This window comes from Lygodium microphyllum, chromosome 1, assembly GCF_053477565.2.
Source record: "Lygodium microphyllum isolate KBCC chromosome 1, Lygodium_microphyllum_v1.1.10, whole genome shotgun sequence".
Lineage (NCBI taxonomy): Eukaryota > Viridiplantae > Streptophyta > Polypodiopsida > Schizaeales > Lygodiaceae > Lygodium > Lygodium microphyllum.
The window spans coordinates 62,830,183-62,842,810 of record NC_141135.1 but is presented as its reverse complement, the minus strand read 5'-3'; the positions used below and the strand labels follow the sequence as shown (position 1 = coordinate 62,842,810).

General features: G+C 42.0%; 1 protein-coding gene across 6 annotated transcripts in view; it reads right to left on the bottom strand.

Annotated features, from left to right (window-relative positions):
• LOC148041188 (DNA-directed RNA polymerase subunit beta) overlaps positions 1-12,253 on the bottom strand; it is a 117,315-nt gene extending 105,062 nt beyond the window's left edge. For 3 of the 6 annotated variants that reach the window (XM_087677563.1, XM_087677555.1, XM_087677572.1), the window contains exons 1-2: positions 11,357-12,253; positions 10,877-11,061 (exon numbers count right to left, since the gene is read on the bottom strand). In XM_087677563.1, the coding sequence (XP_087533689.1) occupies positions 10,877-11,061; positions 11,357-12,167 (996 nt within the window). In that variant the 5' untranslated portion in view covers positions 12,168-12,253. The remainder of the gene's footprint in view (positions 1-10,876; positions 11,062-11,356) is intronic. The other 3 variants (XM_087677579.1, XM_087677588.1, XM_087677598.1) reach the window with 3 other exon arrangements.
• Between the last annotated feature and the right edge of the window lie 375 nt (positions 12,254-12,628).

The window sequence follows — 12,628 nt, the reverse complement described above, 5'->3', positions numbered from 1 at the left end:
GACTCTCCCAGGAGTTGAGAGGGGGTGTTAGCCTGCTCTTTTTTCAGTCTCAGTCTGTCATCTCCTGGTTGTGAGCTCCTGTCAGAGTCTGACAGGAGACAGAGGAGCTCTGTCAGGTCATTTTGGTGGCTGCCCTAGTTAGCCAGCAGCCCTGGGTGTGTTACAGCCCAAACTGGGCTGTTTTTTGTCCAGACTGCCCATTTTCTGGGCAGTCGGCCAAATCTGGCCAGGTCGGCCAGTTTGGCTGGTCGGCCAGTTTGCTGGCCTGGGGGCTATTTATATCAGCCCCCCCAGTCAGTCCAGCATTATGCTCTGCAGGTACAGCACTGCTCCCATCGCCTCCGTCTCCGGCATTGGTGCTGCCACTGCTTCCAGTCTGTCCTGGTTCCCTCACTGACGCTCCGGGCTGCGTGCAGGGACTGTTCTGTCCATTTCAGTGTATTCAGCATTCATCTCAGTCAGTGCAGACTTTCTTCCTTCATTCTCTGCTTTCTCTCTCCTCTCCTCTGTGTTCGTGTTCTTCTTCCGTTGCGCACTCTCACAGAAAGGCCATGGAGGAGCTCAAGAGTATTGACCGAAATGATACTTGGACATTAGTGGATCATCCAAGCCACAAGAAAGTTATCCAGACAAAGTGGATTTTCAAGACCAAGCTAAAAGCTAATGGGACTTTAGATAAGTGCAAGGCTCGCCTTGTCGTGCAAGGGTTTCGATAGAAGCATGGCATTGATTATGAAGAGGCCTTTGCTCCTACCGCGTCGTTGATATCTTTCTGGTTGCTTCTCGCGCTAGCCACTTACCACGGCTAGCCGATATATCAAATGGATGTCAAGAGTGCCTTCCTGAATGGTTTTTTGGAGAAGGAAGCCTATGTGGAGCAGCCACCAGGCTTTCCATGAAGGAACCCGAGGGATAAGATATTCCACTTGCAGAAAGTTCTTTATGGGTTGAAGCAAGCATGTGATCTTGGTTCCATAATATAGATGAGTTCTTATAGACTCATGGATACCATTCTATCTCTTGTGACCCGAACTTATATGTTCGATCTACTGCAGAGGGGGTCAGCTATATCCTGCTATATATTGACAACTTACTCATCACAGGCTCAGATTTTGCTGCCATAGCGGACATCAAGGCAAACCTTAGTGCTACTTTTGAGATAACAGACATTGGTTTATTGTCTTATTTTTTGAGGATGGAGGTAGTTTGTTCTGGGAGATGCATTTTTGTGTCATAGCAAAAGTACGCACTTCAACTTGTGGAACAACACACTTCGGATTAGACACGGCCAGTTGCAACACCTCTTGATCCTATTGTTCACTTGTCGGAGAATACCCTAGGACAGCCCTTCGATGCACACACTTATCACTCCATGGTAGGAAAACTTCTTTGGTTAATTCACTACTTAGTTAGCATACTTAGTCAGTATTTCACAGCACCTAGGATATCACATTGGATTGCATGTCTTCGTGTGTTGCATTATTTACGGTGTACTCATTCTTACAACCTGACCTCTGGTTCTAATTTATGTTTGCAGCAGTACACTAATTCTGATTGGACAGGAGATCCCAACACCCGACGTTCTCCTGGTGGCTACCTCTTTACCTTGGGTATAGCTCCCATCTCTTGATCAAGCCATAGGCAAGAGACGGCAGTGGCTTCCATGGCCAAGGCTAAGTACCGGGCTCTCTTCGATGGCACCACCAAGGCCATCTACCTGAGGAGTTTACTAACGGCACTTCATTTCCCATGCAACTCTCACACTGTCATCTACTGCGACAACTAGAGTATCATTGCCCTTGTAGGCAATCCGATCATTACACCCAGACGCTGCATGTAAAAGTTCACTTTCATTTTTCCAAAGAGCAGGTTGAGCTAGGCACTATCCACCAAGAGTTTGTGCCTACATCCGACAATTTTGTAGGTATTTTGACCAAAGCAGTTGACCGGCTTCTTCAGTACTTGTTACCCAAGATCACCCTCCCCTACTTCAACTTGACAAGGAGAGGGTACTTCCCTCTTGCTTTCCCTTCCAGTTTGAGAGGGGGCGGCTTCTACTCTTGATAGTGACAGTGATGCCACTTACAGCTTTTCGACATTCATTCATTTATTCTTTTGTATTGTATTATGGACATTTGTAACTTCATCCGCATCAGGATGATATGATTGTAAAAGGACACTTGGACAAGTGAATAATTTCCCTACAAGGGCACTGTCCAAGTGGCACCATTGCATTGCATCTTGCATGAGCATGACATCTTGCAGCGCCCTTTGCATTACCCCATGCATTGCCATTCTGTTCATAAACACATGTATCTGTACACATTTATCCCTTTTCGATCTTTTGGAGTGGTCGACTCTGAATCCACCATATTCGTGACATTTTCCATAAAGTCTCCAAGGCAGTTTTTCTTTAGCTTGCTTGCTTGCTTCACTTATTTGCTATATCCACACCTTAGCCTTATTCTTCTTCACCGACACCCAATAATGGTAGGGATTGTTTTGCGAAGGTCTTGGGTCTAACCATCCTTTATCATTCTTCCGTTTGGGGCACAGATACTCAATAGGACAAAAACTAATTTGAACCCCCATTAACTACTATATCTATCAAATTCAATTTTTTTAAAAAAACAAACAAACAAACACAGTCTATAGCTAATTTCATCCGCCTTTGTAGGGCTTGGTAGGCCACTGGGCAGCTGACCTACACCCTTTGTCAAATGCCATGTCCTCTCTAGGGTGATCACTTGGGCTCCCTTGGTAAGATAACCTTCGCCTCTATAGTCTTAATAGGCCACTGGGCAATCAATGCACACTCTTTGTCCGATGCTCTGGCTGCTTTGGGGTGGGACGCCTTGGGATAAAAGATCTTCTCGTGGCACCGTTGTTGGGCCTAAGAGGGGGAGTTGAGCTAAAAATACATTAGCTTTACTTAAACAGCCCCAAAACTTGCTTAATTAATGAAGAAACCTTGTTTATTTAAAAGAAACGTCATCCTAGAGAGTATATGTGTCCCATAAGCACAAACCCACTTGGGAGGGCCCAAACTTTCTATAAATGCATATGCTACCCTCCATTCAGCCCTCAATCTCGTTTTTGCAGATTTCAAGTGTTTCAGCTTGTTGCCCACACCCTGTTTGCGAAGGACATCTCAACCAACGAAGCTGTCGATTGATGTCTACATCAATTAGCACCTGATTTCCAAACCTCTTCTCGCAGTTTGGAGCTGATCCCAACCAAGTGACTATTGTTCCTACACAGACCTGCTGCCGTACTACCTGTCACGCCATCTGCAACCTGTGTTTGGCAGTTTTCTCTCTCCTTCAGCTATCGCCCAACTTCTGCAAGCTGTCGCCATGCTGTCCAGCCTGCATTTGGCAACTCTCTCTTCTTGTAGCCTATCCTACCTGTGTTTTTAGTCTTTCTCTCTCTTGCAGCCTGCGTTTTTAGTATCTCTCTCTCCTCATTGCCATCTACATCAAATCCAACTTCTCACTGCTGCATTTGCTGGTGTTCGACATCCGAAGGCTGCCTTGCTGCGATTTGGGATCCGTTTAGAGTACGACACACTCTCCAGCTCATTACCCCTACCCTGATCCTTGAGATATAAGAGTTCAAGGTTCAGTATTCATTCACTGCATATTGTGTTTGCTGCATGAGCAATGTATATTCAACAATTATATCACTTCACTTATTTTCTGTGTTCATTGTCTCTGAGTTCTTTTATCAATTTGTGCTTTGTCGTACGATTGTTATTTCTGTTTTTGTGTCAGAGAATTTCTTTACACTCCATCCACAAAAAATAACACAATAAATCGAGGTCTATCATCTCACATGTAGCACAAAGCTTGGCCTTAATTTCTATAGCATTCTACTGTATCAACAGTATCTGAGCCAGTGATTTAGCAGATCCTCTATATATAACAGGATATAGCTGACCCCTCTGAAGTAATACGAACATATAAGTTTGGGTCATAAGGGGTAGAATGATATCCGTGATTTTGAAGAAACTCATTCATCCTCTGGACCCAAGACCGCGATGCTAGTTGTAGCCCATAAAGAGCTTTCCACAAGCAAAAGGCCTTATCTTTCTAATCAACAAAAAAAAAAATCTAGGTGGATGTTGCACATAGACATCCTCCTCCAAATAACCATTCAAAAATATACTTTTAACATCCATCTGATAGATCGGCCAACCATGATGAGCGGCTAGCATAACCAACAAATGAAAAGATATCAATTGCGCCGTAGGAGCAGAAGTCTCTTCATAGTTAATACTGTACTTCTATCAAAACCCTTGGAGGACAAGGCGAGCCTTGTACTTGTCTAAAGTTCCATCAGCCTTTAGCTTGCTCCTAAATATCCATTTCATCCCAATGACTTTCTTGTGACTCAGACAATCCACCAAGGTCCAAGTCTCATTTCAATCAATACGCCCTAACTTCTTCTCCATGGCTCTCACCATTGAGGGTGCTAAAGAGCCTCCTGTCAACTTTCCGACTCGAAAAGCGCTATGTAATTATTTATAAAGAGCAATACAAATAAATCTTGAGGTGCAAGCCAGGTAGATCTTCTAGGGCTCTCCAAAAGTGAAATCAAGTGGAAGGATTCTTAAATCATGCATAGTCTGCTGGTATCAACGAGCTAACAGATCTCAAGGAGGGGGGCTAGGGGCTGAAAAATCTAAGGGAAGCTTAGAAGCAGGCAATAGACCTAGCTTAAAAGGACTCGGTGAAAAGTTATCAATAGTTAGCCAACTTGACTTTCAAGTCATCCCAGTCACTCATTTTGAAGTATGATCTGCTGATATCAACAAGCTAACAAATCTCAAGGAGGGGGTCTAGAGGCTGAAAAATCTAAGGGAAGGTTAGAAGCAAGCAGTAGACACGGATCAAAAGGACTCGGTGAGAAGTTATCAATAGTCAACCAACTTGACTTTCAAGTCATCCCAATCAGTGGTTTTGAAGTTTTGGAGCTCATGGTTAAGATTTATGAGACAAGTCCTATCCCAAGCCACATAACGATCAATCAAGTATGTCTAATACTCTAATGCTAAGTCAAAATGCTGAAGATAATAATGAAACTTGGGTAACAAGCCTTATATCAACTCGACAATAGTGGGGGCATTTCTAACCTTCAATGAGAAGACAACCTCATATGGAACGAGCGCAAGATTGGGTTGGGGTTCCAACCCCTGCACAATATCCCATAGGTTCTATTAGACAAAGACATGTCTCATTAGTTTGACCAAGTAGAGTAGTTAGTGTTGAGAAACACGGATCCTTGAGCAAGGTCTAGCTATGGAGGACGAAAATCGATGACAAGAAGCATGATGACTGAGATTAGACACACTAACTCTTACTAAAGTGAATTAGGTTCCAAGATAGATAAGCTTAGACTTATAAACACAATCTTGAGTAGAGAGACACGCCTGAAAGTACAAAGTACAATAGCATTCATCATTTAACTCAATGTCAAATACATGCTTTTATAGTTGTAGGATGGTTTCCCTTTTCTCACTGTGCCTATGGGATTTAGGCAGCTTCTCCTAGGTTGTTGTATATCCCTTGCCCTACTGCTTCATACAAAGAGGCTGTCTTAGGAGTGTGATTGCGTAAATCTCAACACCCCTTCTCAATAACAACCATAAAAAGCACTCAGTATACAAAGGCTATCATGAGTAGAACCTTGTTAAGTGTAGACATCGAAAAAACCAACCATATAAAGCTAGAGGATGTCACAAGGCCTCATTAAGGGTGCAGAGGCTATAGTCCACAGGTTACATGAGGATTACAAAGCTTATGATTGGAGCATACAAGTACATACAAGGCTTTAAAAATGTCTAGTAAAATTTGGAGACAAGGTCCAATAGGCCCTTGTGGTTTTCTTTCAACATAACACATCTTCTTTCAAATATGACATTGTAAGCTTTTTGTGATTTTCTTTCAGCATAACAAATCTTCTTTTCCTTGTCCTTCTTTACTTTGATACTCTCCACTTTGCTTGCTTCTTCTTTGTCTTTTATCTTCTGGTCGCCCTCAAGGAAAGGGGTCACAAGCTTCAGGTTTTGCATAATGACCATGAAAACTCAAATATCTTCAAAATCTTCAAACAGAATCATTGATTGCACTTGGATGTAGATAACTTCATTTATTTCTGCAAGTAGAGCAAAACATCTTCTATGTAGTACAGGTGAGTAAGTAGTATTGTGTCATTCTTTATAAATTATTACAGGTACCCACATAAAAAACTTCATTCCCATGATTGAGAATCAGCCTCAAATCTCTAAGTTTTGACTAACAAAAGAGTTGAAAGCAATTGTGTCAAAGGACACAAATAATGGTAGCATCAAATAACACTATGTAGTATCAAAAGATACTAGCTTGAATCTTAATGTTGGATTTTTATGCTTGATCTTTAACTTGAATCTTCTTCTTGCTAATGGCTTTGAGGGTTACACTTACTAGAACTTCAATGATACAATGGATCAAAGTTGTAGTGGGTTGTTTAAGCCAAGGGAGTGAGAAAATGAAGTAATTTTTTAGCTCGAGATCAAAATGGCTATGGCTGTCCTGTCAAAACAAGGATTGTTGGCTGTAAATCAGCTTCCATGAGCTCCACAGGTCAAATTTGCTCAAACCCTTTGAGATGGAGGACCCTCACTAATGGGCCTAAGTCCCCCTAAGAGGGTTTTGAACTTGTTTTGCCTGAATTGAGAGATCTAAGCCTTCGAAGTGATCGTTGTCAAAACTGCACCCAATTTCAGGAAAGTGAGAATGTCGGGCATGATGCATATCAATATCCTCGATTTTTGTGTCAAGAAGTTGCAACTTGACCTGAAGAAACAACTCTTGAGAAGAAGGTTCAAAGAGATATGGCTTGGTTGAAGAGATATAGCTGCTCCAACAGAGATAGATGTTATTGCCTATGGAGGTCAAGAATGGTAGAGTGAAAATGAAGTAAGAGATTAAAGATTCTTGTGTAGCTGAGCTAACCAAAGGTTATGGGAAGCTGGAGGAGCAGTGAGTTGAGCTAAACTGAGCTCACCATGACTCTGATACCGTGTTGGGAAACACGAATCCTTGAGCAAGGTCTAGCTATGGAGGAAAGTCAATGATAAGAAGCATGATGACTGAGACTAGATACACTAATTGTTACTTAAGTGAATTAGGTTCCAAGATAAATTAGCTTGGAGTCATAAACACAATCTTGAGTAGAGAGAGAAGATTGAAAGTACAAACTACAATAGCATTCATCATTTAACTCAATGTCAAGTATATGCTTTTATAGTTGTAGGACGGTTCCCCTTTTCTCACTGTGCCTATGGGATTTAGGCTGCTGCATGTCCCTTATCCTACTACTCCATACAAAGCAGTTGTCATAAGAGTGTGATTACATAAATCTCAACAGTTAGACCTGTTAAAACAAGTCTTGTCAATGAAAGCATGCTTGGCTGATGAGGAGAAAGAACTATGAGGTGTCGGATACGTAGGATAAGAAGGATAGTGTGGATAAGAAGGAGGTGGTAGAGGGGGATAAGAAGGAGAAGTAGGAGTAGGTACATAGGCAAAAATAGGCTCTGTGTTCTAAGGATATCGATTAATGCAGAGGCAATAGAACATGAATGTTTCCATAAGGTGTCGATGGAAGTAGACACTGAGACACGTCCACCCTATCCAATTGTGAACAAGGACAAAACGAAATGACCAGAAGGCCTACTAGATAATGCCATGGAGGCAAAATGTGGTACCAAATTATCCACACTCCGGAATGGTTAGGAGGGTATCCTAGGCCGTGAGAATACAAAAAGTGTATAAAAAGAAGGACAAGCCTCCATCATGGATAGACAACCCGCCTATGAGAAAAAAGAGGTCCTAAAGGTAGTGCCTAAGTGTAAAGAGCCCCCTAGTGTGGTATGTGAAGTCATGTGAGATATACTTAATGGATATTTGAAGAAAGGTACAGTAGAAAAAGAGGGAGGAATAGGTGGTAGATTAAATGGATTTGTGGATGCAATTATATAAAATATTTTAGATTCCTTTTGTCCATCAAATGCATTGAATTGAAATGAAGAATGGAATGATTTATCTACTTCGAAATGACCTTGAGATGAAGAAACTTAAGAAACAAAAGAGGAAAAACTTACCAATAGAGAAACTAACCTATTGTACTATTCACCTTTCTTAGGGTTCATAAACAAAAACCAAGCAGTAAGGAGCAAAACAAAGCCGACATTTCTTCAGCAACCTGCCGATGTTGCCTACAAAGAGAGACATGATAAATGCCATAGTGCCGAGCAACCCTTTGCGCATTATATATCAGTTGCTCAAAAGAGTCATTGCCCCCAAAGGGGAAATCGAGAGAAAATCTATCAATCAACGGTGCCATATAATCATTAAAAATTGGATGCTACAGATAAGATGAATCTAAACACAAAGGGAGCAATCCAAAAAATTACACAAAAGAAGCAATGAGGGTGTACAAGCATGTCAAATTGCAAAGAAAAATTATCAGACCATGCGTATTGTTGCAACACTCACATGTCCAAAATCTCTAGTAAGAAGGGATCATCTTGTGTAACCTGCAGACAATCCAATCTAAACCATGCGACAATATATTGTAGCAACTAAAAAGTAAAGCTTGAGTCCGATGGGCAAAGCAAAGACCAAAGGTCCAGCTTAAGAACAACCAATTCAAAATCATGCCACACAACTCTCAAGTGAATCCATCACCGAGTGTTGAAGGGTAGACTGCAAATGTTAAACACACACAAATCTCCCATTAGCACTCCCGGTTTGCAAAGTGACAAACAAGCTTTCCAGCAATCCCACAAATCCTATCTAGATGATGAATCATTCAATGCATAGAGCCTAACCAACCGTAGAACTTCCCCTTCTCCCTTGGATCAAGAGCCATCTCTTGGAGCAACAAGAAGCAGCCTACTATGGCCCTTTCTTCTACAAAGGTTGAGTATCATGCCCTGTATTCGACGGCTATGGAGGCACTTTCGTCATATGTTGGCAGAGATTGGCTTTCCACAAACGGAACCTACAAAACTACACGTGGACAACCAAAGCGCCCTTGCTCTGGCAAAGAACCCAATGTTTCATGCCCACACAAAACACATTGAGGTTCAATTATCACTATGTTCATGAGCAAATCCTGGATTCCAAGCTAGCAGTGGCCTACTATCCCACGGCGGACAATGAGGTCCATCTGTTCACGAAGCCTTTGCCCCAAGCTTCAATGCTTCATCATATGAGATTGTTGGGTCTTCAGACACTCCCAAGATCTAAGAGGGGATGTTAGCTTGCCCTATTTAATCATGTCAATCTGTCATCTCCTCGTTGTGAGCTCTTGTCAAAGTCAAACAGAGACATTGGAGTTCCGTTAGTTTAGCGTGCATTTCCTCCATTTTAGGCACATTTCTTATGTATTTCCCCTGTCTGTTAGTTGGATTCCACCTCCTAATAGTACTACCTACTCCATGACTGCCTAGGATATGTTGTCATTATTTTCCCATTTTTTCTATGCAGTCAGATTGCATATCACCTATTTCAGCAGGTTGGGCAGATTAGAGGCCCTGTTTAGCAGTTAGACAATTTTAGAGGAGTTTGGCTATATATAGCCACAGCCCACACTTGGCTGATCACTTCTTCTTGCAGATTTCAGCACACTTTGGCTCCCAAGCACTATCCGACTTGGTGCTTCCATCATCTCAGCTTGATTTGGTGCCCTCATTGATGCCTTGGGCTACATGCAGGGATTAATCAGTCCCACATCATTGTATTCAGCATTCATCTTCAGTCGGTACAGTATTTCTTCCTTCATTTTTTGCTTTCTCTCTCTATGTTCGTGTTCCTTCTTCCATTGCACACTCAGTCCAATTATCACCAGTCCCAAAACTGCTGCATTTTGCGATTCACCCGTCACCAGTCAACTTGGTTTCCATTAGCCAGCCATCACATGCCCTCCAAGCTGCTGCCTTTGCAGCTGCAGCTGCCACCCAGCCTGTTCTACTACTCCGGGAGCTGGTCCTCAACAGTCTTGCTGCATTTACACTGCCAGATCAGTCATTGACAGACTCAGCCTGCGTTTTTGGGACAGCACAGCCTGCAAACCTGTCTTCTGCTATTTTCTGTAGCTGGTCACTAATTGGAGGCTACCTGCTGCATTTTGGGGTCATCCAAAGTACAACATGCTCTCCAACTCATCACTCTGCCCCAATCCTTCAGAGACATGGGAGTTCAAGGTTTTGTGTTTACTCTGCATGGTGTATTTATTGCATTGAGCATTGTATTATTAATTGTTCATTCTTCTCCCATCTTCATTGTCTCCAAGTTACTCTTCACCTCTGAATTTTATTATTATCGCTCTACACTTTGTCATACATTTGTGTTTATCTTCTGAGTTTGAATATTTCTTTACAGCCCACAACCCATGCGGCGTATACACTTGTGCTTTGGTATATGGATTCCATTTCCGGAATTCATTATTTCCAAGTTCATGTGTTCCTGTTTTTTTGTTCAGTTCTTTGTGTATAGAGCAGCTTCATTGCTTTGCTCCATTGTTCCACATTTGTTTGACAAATAATTCCTCTTTACTTGTGGTCTCTTATTATTGCAAGGTTTTGTACTTTTCTAACTTTGTGCTTTCCAGACAGTGGTGTAAAGTTTAACAACAAAATAAGTGTGAGAAAAGCAAAAAAAGGTACCTCTGAAGGGAAAAAAAGATGTGGGCAAACATGTGTCATCAACGACAATCAACTAGAAAAATAACTTCATCCAACAAAAAGACCTATAACAGAAACAGTAATAAAACGCATTTAGCTGCTGGATATCATTTAAGAGTTTAAGTGTACCAGAGTCACACTTGCCTTGAAAGCTGCCAGGTAGCAGCCTGTCATCTCATTAAAAGACACCATACGAAAAGGCAGAGAAGACATAATTTTTGCTAGCTCTTCACTGTCTGGAAGAAAAGATTGCAAAAGACCATGACTTTGACCCTTGATTGACAACAAACTTTTCTTGTCTTGTGGGAGACTGATTACTACTGTTCCCCCTGGTAGTCAAAAAGTAACACAGCCATCAGTACATGGCACATGCCATAAAGGAAACTGCCACCTACTTAAACATGGAAATCTTAACTAGTAAAAGGAGGAGATAAACTGCACACAGAGAGAGTACATTGTTAACACCAAAGTAAGAATTCATTTCGATGACAACTTTAAAAAAAACAAGACAATACAAAGCATGGTCATTTGTAACAGAAATGTGTGAGCAGACTAGGACATTTATAAAAAGGTTCTGCAGTCAACAACAGGACACCCACATGATCAATTAGTTAAGAAGCTTACCAAGCTTGCAGTGTTGTGCAACATCATGCAAAACCTTTTCCAGAGAGCTTGAGAAGACTGAGAAATGGTTAAGGAAGATGGTGTCGTACAATCCAGAGATATCAATGTCGGCAAAGTCTGTACCAGTAATGTACCAGCATCGTGCATCATCATACTTCTCCTTGATGCTAGCCAAGATGTCAATAGAGAAGTGTGCGACAACCACAGATGCATCAGGGCACCTCTGATAGACCCCGTCCACAAAAGCCTCACTGCCTAGCATCACCAGGATGCAAGGGGCACTTGATAGAGAGCCTGCATCTAGCAACCGCTTGAGGTAAGTCAAGTCGCCGCCCTCGAAGAATGCATGATGGCACAAGTGGAAGTTCTCCAAGGGGCTGGATTGGAACGGTTCAACGCCATTGTTATCACCATTATCATCATCATGAACATCATTATCATCGTCTTCGTCGTCATCAGTTATTGCTGCTGTTACTGCTGCTGCTGCTTCTTGTAGTACAACATCATTATCAGAAGCATTAGCGTGCTCGTTTATTGCTGCAAATACAGAGAAAGAAGTAGTACCCTTGCGCTTGCACGGCCGTATTGAGCTTCTGCTCCATTGCCATTGTTGCAATGAAGTGTTGGAGAAGCGCCAGAGCCATGGATGAGGGACGGGAAATGACTGCAAGAAGGTGAGGCGCCACCTTCCTCTGAGCACTACACCAAGCGAATCACTGCCGACGATGGTGAGGCGGCTGCAGAAACGAGAGGCGTCCATCGCCATCATGCATGCGTTAGCGTTGACTCCTGTGCCGCAACAGCCCTCCATCGCTAGCTTCCTTCTTGTCACACTCCATCATTGAGAGAATTTAGATGCGTCAAAATGTGGGTCATCCAAACTTCACCACGTTCTGTGGGAGAGGCATTGTAAATATGCTTTTTGTTCTTTTTTTTTGAAGCGCGTTAAAAAAATATTTACCATGTTTTGCCCGAGTCCCAATGGTCAAAAAACCGAGGTGTCAACTCAATTGTTAAAAAGTTTAATACATTGTTAAGTATTCTCAAGGAAAAAAAAGGTTACAGGTGTTTATTATACTAGTGCTTCACACTAATACGTGTGCAGGCATGGGTTTTAAAGGTGCCTACAACATGATATTATTTTTACCTACCTCTCTCTCTCTCGGTTAGTTGTACACAATATTCTCATTATTTGTCACATCATTGAGTAGTTTAGCAAAACATTGAAATTCCATGGTAGACTATTAGACATAAAACCAACAAAATACAAAC